Here is a 24,534-nt window from a genome sequence, read left to right on the forward strand (position 1 = left end):
ATGAGTTCCGACGCCGAGATGGCGGTTTTCGGGGAGGCTGCTCCTTACCTCCGCAAGTCTGAGAAGGAGCGCATCGAAGCTCAGAACAAGCCCTTCGATGCCAAGTCGTCCGTCTTTGTGGTGGACCCTAAGGAGTCCTATGTGAAGGCAACGGTGCAGAGCAGGGAAGGGGGGAAGGTGACGGCCAAGACTGAAGGAGGAGCCGTGAGTAAAAAATAAACCCAGGGGGTGAGGAGGGGATGCCATACTGACCCTCTCCTATTTGGTTGATACCCAATGGCTCCCTCCTTTCTAACAGACTGTAACAGTGAAAGATGACCAAGTCTTCTCCATGAACCCTCCCAAATATGACAAAATCGAGGACATGGCCATGATGACCCATCTCCACGAGCCTGCCGTGCTGTACAACCTCAAAGAGCGCTACGCAGCCTGGATGATCTACGTGAGTGTCCCCTGGGAAGTGAGCGCCCGCCAACTTCAAGGGCTTCCTGTATCCCCTGAAACAAAGAACTTTGCTTTCAGATTCTGCTATTGCAGAATCCTCTTATGACTAATCATTTGGTCAGTGTTGCACGTGCTGATGCATTTGCAAATCTGCTTGGGGAAAGCCAGCTCTTAACTGAACTTGCTGGAAAACTGAAGCGCTGTGTGCAGCAGCAGATAAGAGAAAGGCAACAAACGAATGCAAGAAATAACTCGTGTCTTAGGTCCCTCTCCCTGTGCCCTTAGTGCAGCATTTCTAAGGTCCAACAGTGCGGTAACTGCTACTAATCACCCTGTCCTCTCTCACAGACCTACTCGGGCCTCTTCTGCGTCACCGTCAACCCCTACAAGTGGCTGCCGGTGTACAACCCCGAGGTGGTGGCTGCCTACCGAGGCAAGAAGCGCCAGGAGGCCCCGCCCCACATCTTCTCCATCTCTGACAATGCCTACCAGTTTATGCTGACTGGTGAGTGAAACCATAATTATAATTGCTATAGAAACTGTGAAGTTTTTATATATCAGTAACAGTGACACAGAAAGTACACGGCCAGTGCTTTGAGAATGAAATGTCCCGCCATCAACATACTAATAGCAATAATTAAAAGCGGGGAAATGGATTTAGAATAAAATGCACCAGTTTCAAAACTACAAGAAAATTTTTTAGATTTTTATGATGAAATCCAAATTAATGGTAATTATCACTCAAAAGTAATCAAATGTAGACTTCAACTCTGCCTTTTAATTATAGATGATATATCACCTCTTTTAGAAAATAAGTTTTGAAAAGCTTATTGACAAGTTATCCCAAGCACTGCAGTTAACTACAGATCAGATATTGATAACACAACAGAATTTTAAACTATGAACCAGGTGAAAGAATGGGAAATAAAATGGATATTCATCTGATTATTGACTGATTATTCTCACAGAAAAAATGGTAAAATAAGGCATTCCATACTCTATCACATTAATGACAATGAGAAAGTCAAACTTATTAATTAGTATACCTTTTGCTATTTATTTATTTTTCTGTTACTGGCAATGGAACCCAGGGGCATTCTATCTCTGAGTGACACCCCAGCCCTATTTTTTATTCTTTATTTTAAAAGAGGGTCTAAGTTTTAGAGGGCCTCACTAAGTAGCTGAGGCTGTCTGAGAACCGCAATCCTTCTGTCTCAGCCTCCAAAATTCTGGAACTACAAGCATGAGCCACCCTGCCCAGCCTCCTTTTGCTATTTATTTTTTAAAAACTCTTGATAGCCAGGTGTACTTGAGAGGCTGAAAAAGGAGCATTACAGGTTCACAGCCAGTCTCAGCTATCTAAGATAGTGAGGCCTTCCATAACTTAGTGAGGCTCTATTTCAAAATAAAGAATAAAAAATAGGGCTGGGGGTATAGGTCAGAGGTAGAATGCCCCTGGGCTCCATCCCCAATACTGCCACAAAAAAAGACCCTTGTAAAAAGCACAAATCTATATAAGTTGTTTTTGTGGGAGTGGAGAATTTTAAAAGACAATTTAATTTTGAGTTTGTAAGTACTGTGTTCTATGTGCAAAATATATTTTTGTTTTTTAGTTGAGTATATTTTAACTTTTTATTGGTGTACTGTAGTCATAGATCTTAATGGGGCACAAGATGGTAAGGGCATACATACACACATCACTCATTTAGCCCTTGCCCAATTCCCACCCCATTCCCTCTCCCCTCTCTCCTCATGTTTGGCTTAGTGATTGACTTTGATATATGTTTATGAATGTATATCATATATATTAGAGAATTTCCCTCTTCCCCCTCCCATCCCGCTCAGTTAGGTTGCCTTATTTGCTCATCTATGGTTTCTCCTTTTTCATCTAGAGTCCCTCCTATGACCCTTTTTCTCCCTAGCTGTTTTGTTTTTTGTTTTACACTCTCTTTGTTTTCTCTTTCACAGATCGTGAGAACCAGTCAATCCTGATTACGTATGTAGATATCATTCCTTTCTGTTGAGTTTTGATCTGTAGTGTTACTACTGTTTTACATTCTGATTTTTTCCTGTGTTCTTGACAGCGGAGAATCCGGTGCAGGGAAGACTGTCAACACCAAGCGTGTCATCCAGTACTTTGCAACAATTGCAGTGACTGGGGAGAAGAAGAAGGAGGAGGCACCGCCTTCTGGTGGCAAAATGCAGGTGGGTCTGATAATCTCTGGAGGAAGGAAAAATAATGGTTTTATCTAATGTGGTCATGGTACTTCAAAACCATAGCCAACTGCATGCGATCCCAGGATTGGAAAAATGAATCCTTGAAGGGCTTAAGAGAATGAGACGAACAGGGCATTATATTGGCAAGGTTTATAAGTGAGAGTTCCCAAATCATTCAGTTGTCACAAAAGTGAGCCTGAGAGGTTTAGAACATGAACACCATGTCTCTGGAGTGTTCCACTCCTGTTTGTCAAATCCTCACCCAAAGGTACAGGATACTACAAAGGGGCAAAGCGAAAGGGAAAGAGGTCAATGGGGAAGTTTGTTTAGCGCCTGGAAACTCAGTTTGTCTAAGTTTTTTCTATCATTCGTTTCTCTTCAGGGGACCCTTGAAGATCAAATCATCAGCGCCAACCCACTGCTGGAGGCCTTTGGCAACGCCAAGACCGTGAGGAACGACAACTCCTCCCGCTTCGTGAGTCTGTCTCCTTCACAGTTCAGCCAGCACTGGCACATCATGCCTGCAGTGCCAGTATCTTTTTCATTTCTTTGGCTCATACTAAACAAAGTAGTTTCTGCCTTTTAATCGGCTCTCCTTTTCCTCTTTAAGGGTAAATTCATCAGGATCCATTTTGGTGCCACAGGCAAACTGGCTTCTGCTGATATTGAAACATGTAAGTTAATAAATATCAGTGATTAAGACTCTTTTTCTTTGGGGGTACAGACTGGAAAATATTGTTCTTTTCTATGTTGTATGAAATTTTTGAATGTTTAACTTTATGTAGTCTTTTCTTTGAAATGTGCTTAATCTGACTTTCTAGATCTGCTAGAGAAGTCCCGTGTTACTTTCCAGCTAAAGGCTGAAAGAAGCTATCACATATTTTATCAAATTATGTCTAATAAGAAGCCCGAACTGATTGGTAAGGAGCAGCATGATTAATTTCTGCCAAGAAAGAGTAAAAATGTATCCATAATTGCCGTCTGAAATGGTTTTTGATGGCCAAAGTAACTCTGTCTGTACCTTGTTCTTTTCCATGTGTTTAGAAATGCTTCTCATCACCACCAACCCATACGACTTTGCCTTCGTCAGTCAAGGTGAAATTACCGTGCCCAGCATTGATGACCAGGAAGAGTTGATGGCCACAGATGTAAGTACTGGGTACAATGTAAGAAAAAACAGAATCATTTTGCAGTGTACAGAATCCTCCTGTACCTAAGGGTGGAAAGCATGAGCTGAGGCATTCTTACCCCTGAAAGAAAATTGCAGAATATGTCAATGTCCTCCCACACATGTGCTGGAAAGCTTCAAATGCCTGTAATAAATGTTAAGTCTTTGGCATTCCATATCTAATTAGATTTTTATTCTTTCTTTTTTTTGGTATTGATATTTCTCTCCAATCTTATGCTAAGCCCTACACCTAAGAATGTGGAAAATACCTGCAATAGTTTAATAAAAATAGTTTTTATTTTTTAAATAGAAAAACATGAAATTCTCAGTTTCTTTTAGTCAAATGTAGACACAAACATGTTTTAAATATCGGTGGGTTAACAGTATAGCCCTTTCCTTCCTATGAAGCATTACAAAAAATAGATTGTCTACCTCAAAAATACTCTTTGGTGGACCCCATGAGCATTTATATTTATTTTTAAACTGCATATTCTTTCCTTCTCCACCTCTTTTTTTCTAAGGATTATTATTTTGTGACTTATTTTCTTTATGCATAAACTTTATCTCATTAATGTCAACTTTTACTCACTATAATCTACTATTATGTTCATACATCGAAAAGTGATATATACAGTAGTATATATCATATATATATTTCAAAAGAGAAATATACACTAGTCTGTAAGGCTCAGAATGTAACGATCTTACTCTGACTTAGGTGATACGTAGGCACCGTGAGCAGGGAGCTCTAGTGAGCTAGAACTGAAAGCCAATAATCTTACAAAAGAGCCTTAGGGAGATAAGTAGTAGTACATAAATATGCTTTACTTTCTATGATGCCTGACATTATTTATTAGTATTTTCAAAGCCTAGAGTAGGTAACTAAGAAGGCAATAATATATGATAGATAAAATTAAAACAACAAATATTTCAGTAAACAAAGAAAGTTCTTTTCACAAATGTCTCCTCTCTGCATTAATAGACAAATGACCAGGTAAAGTTCACTCCCAGGCATCTCATGAGCTGTGACTTGGTATCAGACAGAGATATGGAGAAATAGTTGGGGCCAGTGCTGTTCTCTTTCCAACTGAGTGAAGGATTCATGCACATAATGGTGAAAGAGTACAACACAGAAGTAGGAAAAGAGAGATTTGGGAGGCTAGAGGGTAGAAGTAAGGAGAACCCAGAGACCATATGGAGCATGTGTGGAGGCGCAGGTGCAGTCTAGAGTAGAGAGATTGGAAATGCCTGGTCTTGGCATTGCTAGTCACAGCTCTAAGCCCTGTCTGAGTGAGAGTGGACAAGTCACATGACATCTTACTGTCCATATCACTTGAGTGGAAAGACTGATATGCACCTCTTGCGGGGCTATGTGGATCAAAGAGAAGGAAAGAATGAGTGCCCTTTTTGGAATCAGTAAAGTGTTATTGAAATACAAGACTAGGCAGTGGGTAGGCAAACCCCAGTGTTCTGAGGGAGTAAGCCATGGAGATGACTGGCAGGTGAGTAAATTCAACTCTCCCAACAGAGTGCCGTGGACATCCTGGGTTTTAGTGCTGATGAAAAGGTGGCCATTTACAAGCTCACTGGGGCTGTGATGCACTATGGAAACATGAAATTCAAGCAGAAGCAAAGGGAAGAGCAAGCTGAGCCAGATGGCACTGAAGGTACCACTCTATGTTGATAGCTCTCCGTTGACAACTAATGTGGTGAGCTTTGGAGAAGGAGGGACCATGTTTTTACTTACCTAAATCATGCGGGGCAAGAGTAGAGAAAGAATTAAAGATACACTGTCTGATGCTTCTCAAAATTGAGCAGATTGGTAGAGATTTTGATTTCTGTCCATTCCATTCTTCATTGACTTTTTGGGAACTAGTATTTGCTACTTGGTTAAGACATTTTTTTTTATTCCAGTAAATAATGCATGTGCCCACATACACTGAAAAAATAAACAAAACCCTAGCGATATGAATTTCCTTGTAACTACTAGCTTAGGAATTTTTTCATATTTTTTTTAAAACCTGTGGTCTAACTTTGTCATATTTAAATGTCACACAGAGTATTGATTCTCTAATCTCCAGTGTGTGTGTGTGTGTGTGTGTGTGTGTGTGTGTGTGTGTGTGTTACTGGAGATTGAACCCAGAGCTCTTCTACCTCCAAGCTATATCCCCAACCGTATTTTATTTTTTATTTGGAAATAGGGTCTAAGTTGCAGGGGCGCCTTGCTACATTGTTAATGCTGGCTCAAACCTGTGATCCTCCTTTTTCAGCCTCCCAAGTACTGGGATTACAGGTGTGTGCCACCACTCCTGGCTTCAATCTCCATTTTTTTTTCATTATGAGAATGATTATAATTAGTGTGAGCAATAGCAGTGCATTAAAAAAATATGAACAAATGAATAGGGTTTCTGACATTTGCATACATTACTACTAGAGAAAAATCACTTTTCCTCGTCATCATCATTTAGACATTCTATTTTGTAAACCACAGGTGGGTTCACCATTCTCACTTTGTTCATGCAGTTGCTGACAAAGCTGCCTATCTGACAAGTCTGAACTCTGCTGACCTGCTCAAAGCTCTCTGCTACCCCAGGGTCAAGGTCGGCAATGAATATGTCACCAAAGGCCAGACTGTGCAGCAGGTAAATATGATTTAAACCCCCGATTCACTCAAACCACAGGAAACTCAAGAATGTGTCATTGTGCCCAGTTAAAAAAACTGAACCACCACTCTTCTAGGTGTACAACTCGGTGGGCGCCCTGGCCAAAGCCATCTATGAGAAGATGTTCCTGTGGATGGTCACCCGCATCAACCAGCAGCTGGACACCAAGCAGCCCAGGCAGTACTTCATTGGGGTCTTGGACATCGCCGGCTTTGAGATCTTTGACGTGAGTAATGAATTGACAGAAAAGCAGCAAATGCAAATCCCCAGTCGTTGGGTCAATCTTGTAAGAGCATTCAAAATTATCTTTATAAAATGTATTTTACAAAAAGGACAAACTAATTCCTGTTGCTTAGGGTCTTTGAAGAGATAAGAATGCAAATGAATAGGTATAAATAAGAAAAGAAGGGATTCTATCCTTTCACATTTACATGTCTCAAAGGATGGTCCATGGAAGATTTAAAACATTCTAAATCTATCCTGGATCCAATCAAAATATAGAATTATTTTCTGAAATTACTGTGAGGAAATATTCTCATTTAATAGCCTTTTGATAATATGCATGATGTCATGGAATTACTTGAAAAGTATTTGAGGAGTCAATTCTTTGTTTAGAATTATATCCCACTTTAATATAGCAATCTGAAGGTTTATGATATAATAAACCAAAATGCTTCAAAATCAGAAGAAAATATTAGCAGCTTCACTGTAGATACAGACACTTAAGTTATGACTCATTTGCTCTATTCATCCTTTCCTGTAGTTCAACACCCTGGAGCAGCTGTGCATCAACTTCACCAATGAGAAACTGCAACAGTTTTTCAACCACCACATGTTCGTGCTGGAGCAGGAGGAGTACAAGAAGGAAGGCATCGAGTGGGAGTTCATCGACTTCGGCATGGACCTGGCCGCCTGCATTGAGCTCATCGAGAAGGTGTGCTTGACTTTCCAAGCTTTCCAACAGAAAAAAAAAAAGACTGCCTGCCTCCCTACACTTACTTATAAATCTCACTCCTCAAGGAACATGCAGTGGTGTTTCATGGCATACTTGTGTGTTTTGATCAGTTGTGAGACGTGTCACAAGTGATCCATCATTAATGGGTAGTTTGTAGAAAAATGATTGTAACACACACAGGTTGGCATTGATAATTCTAATAACTTCATTCTCCCTCACTCTTATTCCTGCATGCTTTCATGGGTACAGAAGAAAGGTATAAAATTACAGTTGGTCCTCTGAGTATTAACCCTGGGATACCCATGATGGTGGATTGTATATGTTTAGTCCCTCATGTATAACAAGGCAAGATATACTGGGATGTCTTAAAGGTTGGCCAGGTAGCCCTTCAGCTACTGAAGTTATAAGTTCAGCCTCTACTCATGACAATTACTGAATAAACACCTAACTTCTACATGACCTTATATAGAAAATGAGCTCTGAACCACCCATTGTTAAGGGGTAGAACAAGAATCACATCAGGTCTGGATATATTAAAATGGCTCAAGCAATCAGTAAACACTTTCAAAACTATTGCGAGTTCACTCTCTACCTATCAATACTAACAAGGTAGATGTTTGAATTCCACCCTAAGAAGTGGAAGGAAGAAACAAACTCAATTGCCATTGAGAAGGACTTCAAATACTCAGGTCAAAATCCACAAACATATGAAATAGAAGAGCTTAAAAGCAGACTAGGTCTGCACAATCTGGGAAAACATGTTAATTTGGGGACATCTCTACTATTCGTGAAAACTGTACAGCCCCAAGGAAAGGTATTTATTTTCTTTGTTAGCATTTCAGTTTCTGCCTTATCAAAAGGCTTTAGGAAGGCAAGCTGTATATTTGTGCAATCACTCGAGTTGAATTTGCCTCCAGTCTTTTCATACCAAATTTGCCACTTAAAAGAATCAAACTGCTTAGAAAGCCAAACCAAATTGCTATTACCTAATCTACAGTGGTGGAGAACAGGGCTCAAAGCACAAAAAGTTTTAGTAATATGAAAGGTGTTTTTCTCTTGGCAATAGTTCATTTTTAGTCATCAGACATAATCTCTACTCTTCATATGCTTGTGATACCTACATTTAAGGTAAAGAAAGTTCCATTGCCCACAGAGAAGAAAGTATTCAGATATGTACATTTATGGAATATGAATTTAAATGGTACTTTAAGAATTCAATTTTATACATTGAACAAAAAGTTTGCCAAATGGCACAGATGCACTTTTTTTTAAAACTGAGTCTTTCTAACAAACATATTTACTGTATGTCCTTGATAGATAATGACTGTTTCACATTTCAGCAGTTGAGGAGAGGCATTAAAGTAGGATCGTGCCTATTTAATATGCCATTACAAGTTTCCTTTCAAAACATCTGATTTTCACATTTCCCAACTGCATAAACTACTGGGGCATAATTTTCTGAGGGACTCATCAGCATCTTCCCTTTTTTCTATTTTTAGCCCATGGGCATCTTCTCCATCCTAGAGGAGGAGTGCATGTTCCCCAAGGCAACAGACACCTCCTTCAAGAACAAGCTGTATGAACAGCACCTTGGAAAGTGCAACAACTTCCAGAAGCCCAAACCTGCCAAAGGCAAGGCCGAGGCCCACTTCTCGCTGGTGCACTACGCGGGCACCGTGGACTACAACATCATTGGCTGGCTGGACAAGAACAAGGACCCTCTGAATGAGACCGTGGTCGGGCTCTACCAGAAATCTGGATTGAAGACTCTGGCTTTCCTCTTTTCTGCGGGACAGGGTGCTGAAGCAGGTAATTTTTAATAGCATCATTATGTTCTAACAACTACAAAATAGAAAAATACTGTTTATTAAAGATAGAGTTATAGAAAATGTAACACTGAAATACTGGCTGATATGGATCTAGTGAAATCAAGTCTATTTAAAAACTGTGATACACAGTCTTATGACTTTCAGAGCTGAAACTGGCACTGAGGATCATTTAGTTCACAGACTCACTTCATCAGTGAGAAGACAGAAGCAGAGAGATTAAATGACTTGCTCAGTATCATACAACTTTTTTACTACCATAATAGTGTTACTCCCTCCAAGGCCCAAGTAAATTGGATATAAGGAAATTCTTTGTCAGGGCCACCTGGGGAATTAAAGTTTGTTCTCTTAAGTACCCAAAAGCCAGATGTGCAAGGAACACCATGGAAGCACAGGCAAGTAGAGTAAAAGGGCCCCCTGCAGGCACACAGCTTCACCAGACCTGGGTGTGTGTTCACGAACCAGGCCTCCTACTCTGTTTCTGGGGTGCGCCTTCAGGAAACAGATATTGCTGATCTAGAAGGAGGAGCCCCTTCTCCTACTCCATCTCCCCTTTCCATTCATCACTTTGTTGTTGTTTTCCCTGAATGACTAAAATATGAGCCAATGCTTATATATTTTCTTAATCTACAGCTGAGGAAAGAGAGATATGGAAAAATAAAAATGAGTGAAAATTTAAATTCCCAAGGGAATCTTGGTAATACCAATGTTCATGGATAGTTCTTCAAGGGCTATCGCAAACAATTTTACTTTTTCTGTCTTATTTTTCAGAGGGTGGCGGCGGTGGTGGTGGAAAGAAAGGTGCTAAGAAGAAGGGCTCCTCTTTCCAAACCGTGTCAGCTCTTTTCAGGGTACAGTATAAGCCTCAATTCTAGAGGAATGCCTTTTATTAAAAATTATTATAGCAGTAACTTTTAAGAAGATATCTAAGGTAAAAGTGTAAAAGAGAGGAATACTAAATTAATCTGAAAAATGTCTCAGGAAAACTTTAACAAAAAGAACATATATAGTGTGTCTCTTTGCCTCAAACCTGATAAATGAGCCATTTATCCTGAGCCCTAAATATAAGAGACCAAGTATGAGAGACAAATTTCACATGAAATCAAACCCTCTTTCCAAAATATCCATTATATTCAATTACATCTGCTCCCTGTGATCAGAGTCTCAATACAAATTTTCTCTGCTGGGCAGTGCTTGAGACCAACAAACTGAAATTGACTGATTTTTCTATCATCAGTAATGTCCTAGCTATACTTCACATGTATAAATTCTTTGGGCCATCAAGATGCTTAAAATGCTCACTAGAATGTGAAATGGGGGCAAAACTAACTACAAATCACTGATAAGAACTCTTGTGTGATGCTATCAAATTATTTTAAGACTTCTCATATGGTTTTATAGGAGAATTTGAACAAGCTGATGACCAACCTCAAGAGCACTCACCCCCACTTTGTACGGTGCATCATCCCCAATGAAACTAAAACTCCTGGTAAGACGCTTCTGATACCGAAATTAGACTCCAGTAGGACTTCTCTGTAGACTATTATATTGAGAATATGCCTTTTTTAGGGGCCATGGAGCATGAACTCGTCCTGCACCAGCTGCGGTGTAACGGGGTGCTGGAGGGCATCCGCATCTGTAGGAAGGGATTCCCAAGCAGAATCATTTACGCAGACTTCAAGCAGAGGTGAGTCTTGTATCTTCCCAAGTTTTACATATAGCAATGTTTGATTTTTATTAAAACGGCAGGTTGTTCTCCAAAACTTACACTATCCATCGTTTCAATGATAGCTACCAAGAGTTCTACTTTTTTGTTAAATGAAGAAAGCCCACATTTCGTATTCTCTTTATTTTGACAGATACAAAGTTTTAAATGCAAGTGCTATCCCAGAGGGTCAATTCATTGACAGCAAGAAGGCTTCTGAGAAACTTCTGGGGTCTATTGACATCGACCACACCCAGTATAAATTCGGTCATACCAAGGTATTGCCAGCCCAGATTTCTATCATCATTTTGCCACTTTAGACTTTCTCCTGAGTAGAAATAACAGACTTAACTTGTTTTTTTGGCAAGGTTTTCTTTAAAGCTGGCCTGTTGGGCACTCTAGAGGAGATGCGAGATGAAAAGCTGGCTGAGCTCATCACACGCACTCAGGCCATCTGCAGAGGCTTCCTGATGAGGGTGGAGTTCAAGAAGATGATGGAGAGGAGGTGAGGGGCAGAGCACACACTTCCCTTCTGCACATTGTAGTAACAAAATCCAGTACACTCACTACTTTCATGGCAGTGGCCACTTTCCATGTCCTTCTCCATTCACACCTATGTTTTCTCTTCCTCCAGAGAGTCCATCTTCTGCATCCAATACAATGTCCGAGCCTTCATGAACGTCAAGCACTGGCCCTGGATGAAGCTGTACTTCAAGATCAAGCCCCTCCTCAAGAGCGCAGAGACGGAGAAGGAGATGGCCAACATGAAGGAGGATTTTGAGAAGGCGAAGGAGGACCTGGCTAAGTCAGAGGCAAAAAGGAAAGAGCTGGAAGAAAAGATGGTAGCTCTGATGCAAGAGAAAAATGATCTGCAACTCCAGGTTCAATCTGTGAGTATAACACATCGTGTGTTCAGCCTTGTCAATCACCGCTGAATTGGATATAAGATTTGTTCTAATTAAGGTTGAAAAACTAAAAGGTTTCCACTGAAATATCTGTTGTGATTGCTTGCCCTCTAGAAATACTAAGATGCAGGCCTAAAGGAGCATTAGATGCAAAGCCACAATATATCATATATGGTTACGTGTGCATCTATACATAATTTGGTCACCAGTGATCAAAGTTATAACATATCCCTAGATATTTTCCTTAATTTATAATATACTCTCTTAGTAAATATTCTTTTACTATATTTTCTCTACTTAGTAAATATTTTGTGCATAAAATAGAAGTTACATTGTTTTTACTAAGGCAAGAAAAAGGCAAAGTTAACTACTCCCTCCCCTTTAAATCTGAGAAAACTAAGTCCTGGAACAAGTGACTTTTCCAAAAGTAGCAAAGGTTTGGAAGTTGTAGATTTTTGCAAAAGGGGTTGTTTTCCTGATTTGATGTTTTTTATGTGAGTATTTGAAGGAAATGTGTCATTGCTAACCAGTAGAGTAAAATTATTAACATCTCATCTATTTCATTTTTAAAAGGTGGCAATTTAATTGAATTTTCTGCTGACCAAACTGGTAGTCACTGGAGTTTCTTCCTTTTAATAAATTATTATGCATTTGCAGATAGAGCTAAGACAAATAAATATGTTTAATTTCTCTCTTTAGGAAGCAGATGGCTTGGCTGATGCAGAGGAGAGGTGTGATCAGCTCATCAAAACCAAGATCCAGCTGGAGGCCAAGATCAAAGAGCTGACCGAGAGGGCTGAGGATGAGGAGGAGATCAATGCCGAGCTGACCGCCAAGAAGAGGAAGCTGGAGGATGAATGCTCAGAACTGAAGAAAGACATCGACGACCTGGAGCTGACGCTGGCCAAGGTGGAGAAGGAGAAGCACGCCACGGAGAACAAGGTACAAATAAATTACTATCCACTAATAGAGTAGCACAAGTGTTACCTGTTACTGAAGTATTTTAACTGAAAGTTTAATATATTAAAATTATTGAGTATAAGAGAAAAAGTATCATACTGTGTCATCTCTTTAGTCCTCACCACCTCTACTTCCCTTCACCTTTATCTCCTATTTTCTTTAGCCACATAGGCCTAGGGCAGCTTCTGGTTTCTATTTTCCAGCGTAGGCTGACATTGTTCTAAGATATTACCATGTTTTTCATCAAGAGGATAGGCTGTCATTAACATTCCTATTATCTATTCAAATCTAAAGGTGAAAAACCTCACTGAAGAGATGGCAGGCCTGGATGAAAACATCGCCAAGCTGACCAAGGAGAAGAAGGCCCTCCAAGAGGCCCACCAGCAGACCCTGGATGACCTGCAGGCAGAGGAGGACAAGGTCAACACCCTGACTAAAGCAAAAACCAAGCTGGAACAGCAAGTGGATGATGTGAGTGAAAACCAAAATGCTCCCCCCTAAGATGAATAAAATAGACAATGTGACATGAGCCTGGTAATGAGGTCTAAAAGCCTTTAACTAATAGTTTAATGAAGTTCTCATGCTAAATATTATATCTTTAAAAAATTTCTTGAGTATTTGGACCAACGGCATAAGGTTCAGTGCTTAGAAACTTAAATAAAGAGCCAGGTGTGGTGGCACACACCTATAATCCCAGTACCTGAAAGGCTGAGACAGAAGGTTCACAGGTTTGGAAGACAGCCTCAGCAAGTAGTGAGACTCATCAACCTAGCGAGACCTTGTTTCATGATAAAAATAAAATATACCTGGGGGTTCAGCTTGGAGGTAGAATCCCCTTGGGTTCAATCTCTAGCACAAAAAAAATCTTATATTAAAAATATCTATTATAAATTTAGCTTGAAGGATCTCTGGAACAAGAAAAGAAACTTCGAATGGACTTAGAAAGAGCCAAGAGGAAACTGGAAGGTGATCTCAAACTGGCCCAGGAGTCCACGATGGATATAGAAAATGACAAACAGCAACTTGATGAAAAGCTTAAAAAGTAAGTATAATTCAGCCTCCATCTGCTTGTCACATGTCACTGCAGATGCTTAAAAGATCTCCAAAATATTACTCCATGGCATGCAGAAAAAAATAACATCTTTGACAAATTTTTATTTAATGAAAACGGCACATTACTGATTTGTAAAACATGTACTACTCATTTACTTAATACTGGCAGTACAAAGAAGTTCCATTATACATAGAAAAGAAGATAAGACCATAGACCATGAGCTAACGTGTTGCTCTTTTACCAGGAAAGAGTTTGAAATGAGCAATCTGCAAAGCAAGATTGAAGACGAACAGGCCCTCGGCATGCAGCTGCAGAAGAAGATCAAGGAGCTACAGGTAGGCCATAACCTCCATCTTTTCCAGTTACTGGAAAAAAACCTGCCATGAATTCACATTAATGTTGACATATCACTCCCAGGCCCGCATCGAGGAGCTGGAGGAGGAGATCGAGGCGGAGCGGGCCTCCAGGGCCAAGGCAGAGAAGCAGCGCTCCGACCTCTCCCGGGAACTGGAGGAGATCAGCGAGCGGCTGGAGGAGGCCGGTGGGGCCACATCCGCCCAGATCGAGATGAACAAGAAGCGCGAGGCGGAGTTCCAGAAAATGCGCAGGGACCTGGAGGAGGCCACGCTGCAGCACGAGGCCACGGCGGCCGCGCTCAGGAAGAAGCACGCGGACAGCGTGGCGGAGCTGGGGGAGCAGATCGATAACCTGCAGCGGGTCAAGCAGAAGCTGGAGAAGGAGAAGAGCGAGCTGAAGATGGAGATCGACGACCTTGCTAGCAACATGGAAACCGTCTCCAAAGCCAAGGTCTTTCTTAACTTTCCCTTTTTTTAATCTTGATTTGCAACAATTAAAAATGTCCGATTTTCTCTATAACCTATATCTACTATATCTAGTCAATATGCACAAATATTAGATGTTACTCAAAGTTTATCTTTTTCCTAATAGACATTTCTAGTACTAAGCTAAATCACTTAAGTTTAATATCTTATTTGTGGAAGCACTTCAAACTTTGTTGATATTACCAAGAAAGAATGAAGTTACAAGGACTTATCTAAAAGCCATATTCTACACACTGGAGGATATATATGGTATTCATGTTTTCCAAAAGAAAATGACCTCATTTTTACAATCACGTGTTCATTCATTTAGCCAAAATTATGTTCCTCCACCACATCCTAGAGCAAAGCTTAGAAAGAAAAGTAAATGAAGGTGCTGGGCATGGTGGCTCACACTTGTAATTCCAGCATTCAGGAGGCGCAGACAGGAGGATCGGGGTTTACAGACAGCCTTACTTACTTAGCAAGGCCCTTCGCAACTCAGTGAGACCCTGTTTTGAAAATAAAAAGACTAAAAACTAGGACTGGGGATGTAGCTCAGAGGTACAATGCCCCTGGGTTCCCTCCCTGGTAACACACACACACACACACACACACACACACACACACACACAGAGAGTAAATGAAATCCAGTCTTCTTTCACAAGTATTACAGATTTCCAAATCCCAGCCTGTATCACATTTTCCTGTTCTGTTTCCCACCACAGGGGAATTTTGAAAAAATGTGCCGCACCCTGGAGGACCAGCTCAGTGAAGTGAAGACGAAGGAAGAGGAACAGCAACGCTTGATCAACGAGCTGTCGGCCCAGAAGGCGCGCTTACACACAGAATCAGGTCAGTCAAGGGCACCGCTGGCCTCTGGAGAGATGAAGAATGAGAGGCCAGCCCCCAGCCTCCAGCCTCCATCACACAAATCATCCCTCAGGCGATTGACACCTATCACCTCTTACTCCTTCATTGTTTTATGATGAAGTGGTATGCAGTCATTCTGAGCCATAATTAGAGAAAAATAAATTAAGGTCGCTAGGCTCAGGAGATTTCTGTTACCTTTGTTTTACTCAAAAAATCCCAAGCGCGCATGATGGCACATGCCTGTAATCCCAATACTTGGGAGGCTAAGACTGGAAGATCAAAGTTTTGCAGCCAGCCTCAGCAATTTAGTGGAAACCCTCCCCAACTTAGTGAGGCCCTAATTCAAAATATAAACAAAAACAGTGCTTGGGGTATAGCTCAGTGGTAGGATGCCTGGGTTTAATAGCCAGAGCTAAAAGAAAAAAAATTCACAAATTCTAAAATGTTAGAGAGCCCATACCTTAGAAGAAGAAATAACCCTCCCTTTATTGAGGTACTGGGAATGAAACCCAGGGGCATTCTACCTGTGAGTTACCCTCACCCCATTTTTTATTCTTTATTTTGAAACAGCGTCTCACTGAGTTGCGGGGTGGGGGCTCACTAAGTAGCTGAAGCTGTCTGTGAACCGTGATCCTTCTGTCTCAGCCTCCGAATTGCTGGGATTACAAGTGTGCACCACCATGCCTGACTAGAAATAGCCTTTTCAACGGCAGTGAAGCTCCAGAATTATTCTTTTCATCATGTGAAATAAGGGGGGTTACTCCATTCTTTAAAGTTGTTCTTTGCCAGGACACTAGAACTCAGTCACTTGCGTTGTCTTCTACAGGTGAGTTTTCTCGACAGCTAGATGAGAAAGATGCTTTGGTTTCTCAGCTATCCCGAGGCAAACAAGCCTTTACGCAACAGATTGAGGAATTAAAGAGGCAGCTAGAGGAGGAGACCAAGGTGAGGATTCCCCTGTGGGTACTTTCAATCACATCAATCGTGCAACACAACACACTACTGAACCTCACATAGAAACCATCAGTGATGTAAACCTATGCTTACATTATACTTTTTTGGTTGTTCTAGGCCAAGAATGCCCTGGCCCACGCCCTCCAGTCAGCCCGCCATGACTGTGACCTGCTGCGGGAGCAGTATGAAGAGGAGCAGGAAGCCAAGGCCGAGCTCCAAAGGGCCATGTCCAAGGCCAACAGTGAGGTTTCCCAGTGGCGGACCAAGTATGAGACGGACGCCATCCAGCGCACGGAGGAGCTGGAGGAGGCCAAGTACGTGCTTTCACTGAGTGTCTGTGTTTGCGTGCACAGAAACAAATAAAAGGAAAAGCACAATATGAAAAATAGATTACTGTAGGCTGGGGAATAAATGAAGAGTTTCCGCCTATTTTATTGTAAGGTGGTGGATGGTCTTCTTTTATAGTCCAGTGTATGTCGTCCACCAAAAACAGGACAAGACCAAAGCACTCTCCTCATGCTGGTACAGAGCATCTTAACATTTCTTTCCACCAAAATGGAGTACTAGTTACCAGCTTGCCCTGTCTTCCTTCTTTCTTCCTTTCTTTCTTTCTTTCTTTCTCTTTCTTTCTTTCCTTCTTTTTTTTTTTTTTTAAAGTACTGGGGACTGAACTCAGGAGCATTCTATCTTCTAGCCACACTCTCAGCCCTATTTTTTATCTTTTTTTTTTTTTGGTACTGGGGTTCCTGGAAACCCTTCTACCTCCGGGCTACACTCCCAGACACCTATTATTTATATTTTTATTTGGAAACAGGGTCTCTTCAGCCAGCAAGGCTGGCTTCGAACCTGGGCGATCCTCCTGTCTCCGCCTCCCAAGTGCAGGGATTACAAGCGTGCACCACCACGCCCAGCTTATCCTTTATTTTCAAACAGAGTCTCACTAAGTTGCAGAGGGCCTCACTAAGTAGCTGAGGCTGGCCGTGAACTTGCAATCCTCCTGTCTCAGCCTGACAAGTACTGGGATTACAAGCTCACACTACTGGTTGTGGTGGTGCCAACTCGTAATCCCAGTAATTCTACTTAACTAAGTAGAATGAATTTCCACTTAATGGAAGTGAAAATGGAGATATTAGGGTGATTTGGTACATTATTTTACTACAATCAATAATCCATTTTTCCTAAGTGAAAGTATTGAATGTTCAGAATAAGGCTATCATACAATCAGTATAAATGGACTTATTCCTAAATTAGAAAGACTGTGGAATAAACTCATGGGAGTTACACATGGAAAGAAAAAAACCCAGCATAGTCTTAGTGAAGAAAGCCTTTCTAAATCTCAGTGACCTCAGCAGTTGTTAGAATCCAGCCAACGAGAGGCTCTGGTGAGCATCTGCAGAGGAAGCATCGTAGACGTGGCAGTGCATGGCTGAGAGAGATCATGAATTAGGCAGGTTGGTGAGGACAGAGGTAAAGAAGACTTTGGAGGATATTTGGGAAATAGAATAAGAGAATAACACCTATATTCTGGAGCATCAAATCCATATCCCTCTGGACCAGTTTCTCTCTACAGTGAAGAGGACCACACTGGCAAATGTTCTGGGATCCTATTCAGCGCTAACATTCTTTGATGGAAGGCCTCCTACTGAGCATCGCCACTGCTCCTTACCCCACACTGTCACCCTGACTACTCCACTCACCTGCTTATGCATATTTCCCTCCCCCTTTCTCTCTCTCAAAATGGTTTCTTAAAGATGTGTGATAACACTTGAGGTAGATAAAGAACCCACTAGGGAAAAGAAGAATTCTAGGAGAGAGAAAAAATGGATATTAAAAAGCTATTTTAGGAAAAAGTTAATTTGTAGATACAGGAGTTTAAAAAGATCTCAGGGAAAAAATATGCCTTCCTAGTCAGCAGATCAGAGTTTATCATGTTGCCTTTGGCTCTGCTCTTCATCACTCACACCGAGCAACTTTGCAGGAAGAAGCTGGCGCAGCGCCTGCAGGATGCAGAGGAACACGTAGAGGCCGTGAATTCCAAGTGCGCTTCCCTGGAGAAGACGAAGCAGAGACTTCAGAATGAGGTGGAGGACCTCATGATTGACGTGGAGAGGTCCAATGCTGCCTGCGCTGCTCTCGATAAGAAGCAAAGGAACTTCGATAAGGTATATCACAGTGATGGCTTCCAAGAGGGAAACGGCATTCTTCTTGATTTCGGAGGGTAACTACTGATGTGCTTCCAGGTTCTGGCAGAATGGAAACAGAAGTACGAGGAGACCCAGGCTGAGCTGGAGGCCTCCCAGAAGGAGTCTCGCTCCCTCAGCACTGAGCTGTTCAAGGTAAAGAACGCCTACGAGGAGTCCCTGGATCATCTAGAAACTCTGAAGAGAGAAAATAAGAACTTACAGCGTGAGTCACCGTAATACTTCTATTTAAAAAATGGTAGGGAGAGATGCTTTCAATGTTTCGTTCTTCTCAACTGAATTCTGCTACTTTATTATTCAACTATAGAGGAGATTTCTGACCTGACCGAGCAAATTGCAGAGGGTGGAAAGCATATCCATGAACTGGAGAAAATAAAGAAACAAATTGATCAAGAGAAGAGCGAACTGCAGGCTGCCCTAGAAGAAGCAGAGGTAAGTTTCATTGTTCACCCACATCTTATAAAAACACTGAAAAATACGAGCAACTGAGATCTATCATATTGCAAGCCTTTAGAAGACAATGCATATAATTTAATGAAAAATGCCAATTTATGTCTTGGGAATGCATAACTAAAGTAAGATATGTTAAAGCTCATAAATTTTTAAATGCCTTCTTCGAACAAGCATCACAATGTGGGGAAACCAAGAAGCTCTCTAGGTAACCTATATTTGCTTTTATTAAGGCATCTCTTGAGCATGAAGAAGGCAAAATCCTTCGCATCCAGCTTGAGTTGAATCAGGTGAAATCTGAGATAGACCGAAAGATTGCTGAAAAAGATGAAGAAATTGACCAGCTAAAGAGAAACCATCTCAGAGTCGTGGAGTCCATGCAGAGCACACTGGATGCTGAAATCAGGAGCAGGAACGACGCCATCAGGATCAAGAAGAAGATGGAGGGAGACCTGAATGAAATGGAGATCCAGCTGAACCACGCCAACCGCCAGGCTGCTGAGGCAATAAGGAACCTTAGGAACACACAAGGAATACTGAAGGTACACTGGGGGGAACACACATGCTGTGCCATTGTATAGTTCAAATTTTAGTATTTATGGTGACTAAGGTCATAAATCATCGCAATAATATGGCAATCAGTTAAAAATTGTATGCACATAGCTGAAAAAGAACTTAGGTCTGTCTAACAGAGTTTGCTTTGTTACCTGCAAAGAAGACGAAGTGTAAGGGCTGAGAGAGGGAGGGATGACAGAGCTTAGCTACATGTCACTGCACTGATCTGAACTTTGCTTATTTAACATACAAGGTAACACCACTAGAACAGATCATCTCTAAGGATACTGTCCTGATCCAAAATTTTGTAGATTTAGCCCTGGTATTTTTATGATTCTGGATCTAAAATAATAAAACTATGTTCTTTTGCTTGGGAGTGCTACTCCAGGCTTCCAAATATTTGTTACCAAAGGTACTTGTAGAATGTCCCGATCTAATCCTGCTCTAAGCTATTAAGATCAAAGTGTGCTTGGGACCACAAATTTGTATCCACTTTAACTGGAACATAAGAAAGAGTCTTTTTCTCTTTGTGTGTAGGACACTCAGCTACATTTGGATGACGCCCTCAGGGGCCAGGATGACCTTAAAGAACAACTGGCCATGGTTGAGCGCAGAGCTAACCTGATGCAGGCTGAGATTGAAGAGCTCAGGGCATCCCTGGAACAGACCGAGAGGAGCAGGAGGGTAGCAGAGCAAGAGCTTCTGGATGCCAGCGAGCGTGTGCAGCTCCTGCACACTCAGGTGAGGCTCGCAACAATCGTTCAGCAGAAATACCTCCTGACACTGAAGACAACTTGAGAGGATAAGTTCCTTCCTTGTATGAGCACTGATCTTGGCAAGGGAGCACTCCCTGGAGTTCTGGAAAAGGTACAGAGGTGCAAGTGTGTCCTGAGACCTAGCTGGTTTACAAGTAGGTTTATAAGCTGGCACATTCACATTGATTTGAAATCATATGGAGTTTTGAATATACATAATGAGGCACAGAAGACCACCTATGAATAACCTGTACATACAACACTGGAGACCATCCTGTTTTTTTGGAACTTTAAGCTTAAATAAGTAGGCAAATAAAATAGGGAATGACAATAAACCATTAGGCAGTATCTGTGCATCACATATGCCCATGAGGTTAACCCCAGAGGATATAAAAGGAAGCTCATGAGTTCAGATTCGTGGAGGCCATCATTCCTGCTGGTGAGCATTTGTTGTTCATAGTGTATTTGTTGAATAAATGATGGCATCCTTGAAATGACCAAAATGCAACAACTGCAGTACACATTTATGGCCATGGAAAGATGTTCATTATGTAGTAAATTATAAAACAACTTGAAAACGATACAGAATGTATAATCTTTGTTATTGCTGTTAAAACACATGAGAAAAAGCCAAAAGGGTAAAAAAGAAGTGTTATGATTATTTCTGATTAGTGAGAATGTGATAATTCTTTTTCTTTTTTGCTAATTTGCATGTTCTACTTTTACGATAAGCATATATTTTGTTTACTTTGGAAGTTGGAATGTGTAGAAACAGCAATTACAGAAATATAAAGATCACGTACTACAAACTTTAAAACCAAATTAATATGTATAATTTTTTTTTACTCATTATGAGTAACTAGAACTGATTGGATGTTTCAAATACTATCACCTTTCCTAAAACAAAAGGGATTCTTGGTTTCATTTCTTATACCAATTATGCTATATATGCATTAGTGTTATGGAGCCAACCAGTATTAATAGCTAAAAATTAATAATCTGTTTTTCATTAGCTGTGTGGTAAGACATAGTGGAGCACATTAAATATAGGAGAAATTTTACCTGAGATAATTTAGAAGTTTTATGAACAGAAATACAGGTATAAAGAAAAAATAAACTTAGAATTAACTTCTGATTTAGTATTTATTCTGAACATTTCTTTATGATCAACAATTTATGTCTGTGTACACTAGTTTATTTATTATTTATTTATTTATTTTTGGTGGTACTGGGTTTCCTGGAAGCCCTTCTACCTCCGGGCTACACTCCCAGACCTATTTTATATTTTTATTTTGAAACAGGGTCTCCTAAGCCAGCGTGCATGGCTGGCTTCGAACCTGCGTGATCCTCCTGTTTCCGCCTCCCAAGCGCAGGGATTACAAGCGTGCGCCACCACGCCCTGCTGTGTACACTAGTTTAAACAAAAATGTGAATAATTCCATTTAATGTGATTTTCCTCTTATTAATTTCCTGCAGAATACCAGCCTGATAAACACCAAGAAGAAGCTGGAGACAGACATTTCCCAAATCCAGGGAGAGATGGAGGACATCGTCCAGGAAGCCCGCAACGCAGAAGAGAAGGCCAAGAAGGCCATCACTGATGTGAGCGCAGGGCAACCCATCGGTACAGAAACGTAAATCAAGCAATGCTCTGTCCGCTCTTAACCCACTCTGTTTTGCTGCTAACCAGGCGGCCATGATGGCGGAGGAGCTGAAGAAGGAGCAGGACACCAGCGCCCACCTGGAGCGGATGAAGAAGAACATGGAGCAGACGGTGAAGGACCTGCAGCACCGCCTGGACGAGGCCGAGCAGCTGGCGCTCAAGGGCGGCAAGAAGCAGATCCAGAAGCTGGAGGCCAGGGTGGGTGCCCACATGTCACTGGGCTCCCAGCCTGTTTACATGGCTAGTGAGAGCCAAACTGGTAAACGCCTTCATTCTCTTCCAGGTGAGGGAGCTTGAAAACGAGGTTGAAAACGAGCAGAAGCGCAACATCGAGGCTGTCAAGGGTCTTCGCAAACACGAGAGAAGAGTGAAGGAGCTCACTTACCAGGTGACCGGCCTTTCATATTCTCCAGGCCCCCGGCTTTTAAGAAAATAAAACCAACAAGCTGTGTTTAAAAAATGATAATACGTATTTCTGATCTCTTCCAGACTGAGGAGGACCGTAAGAATGTTCTCCGGCTGCAGGACTTAGTGGACAAATTACAAACTAAAGTTAAAGCTTACAAGAGACAAGCTGAAGAGGCTGTGAGTATCTCCACAATAAAAGAAAAACGCTTAAGAGCATGTCCAGGTTTTGCGGGGCCTAGAACCTTCCAGAATTTAAGGAGCTTTCTTTAAAGCTCCACAAAATTTAAAATACAAAATTAGATAGGAGGAGCCAGGAAAAAAAAGTCAAGTGAAAGAGACTCGGGGCTGGTGATGGTTATGAGCATACTCACTCGTATAAGCAAGAGTGCGGGATCTCCTGCCCACATGCATCACCAAAGAGCAGGACCTTTTGCTTTTGCCTTCATGAAGCAAATCCTATAGCCGCTTTTAGTATCAAAGGCAGTAACAATCAGCAATTGTCCAATTTTTCTGTTCTGTGTCCTTAGGAGGAACAATCCAATGTCAACCTCGCCAAGTTCCGCAAGATCCAGCACGAGCTGGAGGAGGCCGAGGAGCGCGCTGACATCGCTGAGTCCCAGGTCAACAAACTCCGGGTGAAGAGCCGGGAGGTTCACACAAAAGTCATCAGTGAAGAGTAACTCATTCTGCGGGAAGGTGACCAAAGAGGTGCACAAAATGTGAAGTTCTTTGTCACTGTTCTGTATTTCAAAGAAATAAAATCCGCAGAGAATTTTGCAATCTAAAAATACATTTGTCTGTGAATTATAAATTCTATGAGATCCACATTTATTGAGCTCCTACGGTATACAATCAAAGATGATGAAAAAAATGAATGTGGGCAGTAACATAAAGTTCTGTGAGGGTATGCAAAAGTGACAGATAAATGCACCCTGGATCCGTTCAACCAATATTACTGAATACCAAGTGTGTGTCTGGTACCAAAAGGGGTCCCAAGGAAGCAACAGTCATCCAGTCCAGTGAGGGAGATGCCAACTGAGACAGATATGGCACAGCGTACATACTCTGAAAGAAGTTTAAACACAAATAGTGGCAGTACCAGAGTGAACTGCTAACCAGGAGACTGTGAGCCTGTTCTTCAAAGGTGATAAAAGGAGATGATCATTCTAAGAAGAGAAAACAAGCACGAGGTCTCAGGGTAGTTTATGCAGATCCTCATAAGCAGTGGGTAGCAGATAAGGGAGGCCAAATATGGATGCTCAGGCCTCATTGTGACAGCTTAGGCCTCATGGACATGTACTGACCAGGCTGAATCCCACAAGAAGAGTTGACATAAGTTGGCAGAACCACCGAGGAAGGAAGAAGTAGAAGGGGAAAGACCAGAGCCTGAGAAGACTGTTTAGAAGCTTGGTCCAAATAAACAACAATGCAGAGTGAAAGCAGGTTCTGAGACAAGTATTTAAAAGGCTGGGAAAACACAGAGGCGCTCAAACAGGCTCACAGCATTCAAAGCCTCCGGTTACTTTGCAGTTACAGATGTTATTTCTGTTTGGAAGAAATTCTTTTCCTCTTAATCTTTCCCTCACCAAGAAAAATTAACAGAACTTTTTAGGTAAAGCATCATGCTGATATCTGATGTTTCATTTATTTCTTTTTTTCTTTTCCCCTCCTCCCCTCCCACCATCCCCCTCCTTCTCCTCTTCCTTTTACCTACTACTTTCTACAGACAATTCTGTTTACCAAGAAACTTACTTTTCTTTGTATCTTACATATTTTGAGGAGAAACCAATAAGGGAATTTAGTTCTTAACTTCACAAAAGAATATGACTGAAGTATTATCATAGCTATTGCCAGAGTGATTTTTTTTCTTTGATACTTTCCTAAAACTTAAAATTTAACTTCGTCATGGGGGTATCAAAAAAAGTTTTATCTTTTACCAACTTATTATTTTATAGTGCTG

General features: G+C 41.3%; 1 protein-coding gene across 2 annotated transcripts; it reads left to right on the forward strand.

The window, feature by feature from the left end:
* LOC308274593 (myosin-4) lies at positions 1–23,254 on the forward strand (the record flags this gene model as incomplete). 2 transcript variants are annotated; one of them, XM_080712364.1, is made up of 38 exons in its annotated part: positions 1–204; positions 299–442; positions 793–949; positions 2,413–2,440; positions 2,529–2,649; positions 3,044–3,136; positions 3,272–3,335; positions 3,483–3,581; positions 3,706–3,809; positions 5,358–5,496; positions 6,353–6,471; positions 6,569–6,718; positions 7,256–7,426; positions 8,947–9,256; positions 10,045–10,124; positions 10,675–10,762; positions 10,843–10,960; positions 11,133–11,256; positions 11,347–11,483; positions 11,613–11,868; positions 12,583–12,825; positions 13,138–13,314; positions 13,740–13,885; positions 14,142–14,232; positions 14,315–14,704; positions 15,444–15,570; positions 16,415–16,533; positions 16,660–16,856; positions 18,521–18,704; positions 18,783–18,948; positions 19,051–19,175; positions 19,427–19,735; positions 20,286–20,489; positions 21,980–22,105; positions 22,194–22,364; positions 22,450–22,554; positions 22,656–22,751; positions 23,102–23,254. In XM_080712364.1, 38 exons carry the CDS (start codon positions 1–3, stop codon positions 23,252–23,254), a joined length of 5,835 nt encoding a protein of 1,944 aa, XP_080568490.1. The 2 variants fall into 2 exon arrangements, with proteins under 2 accessions (XP_080568490.1, XP_080568491.1); XM_080712365.1 differs by having other exon boundaries at positions 8,947–9,244.
* Positions 23,255–24,534: the final 1,280 nt, after the last annotated feature.

The sequence above is a fragment of the Muscardinus avellanarius genome (genome assembly GCF_963383645.1).
Source record: "Muscardinus avellanarius genome assembly, chromosome: 16".
Classification (NCBI taxonomy): domain Eukaryota; kingdom Metazoa; phylum Chordata; class Mammalia; order Rodentia; family Gliridae; genus Muscardinus; species Muscardinus avellanarius.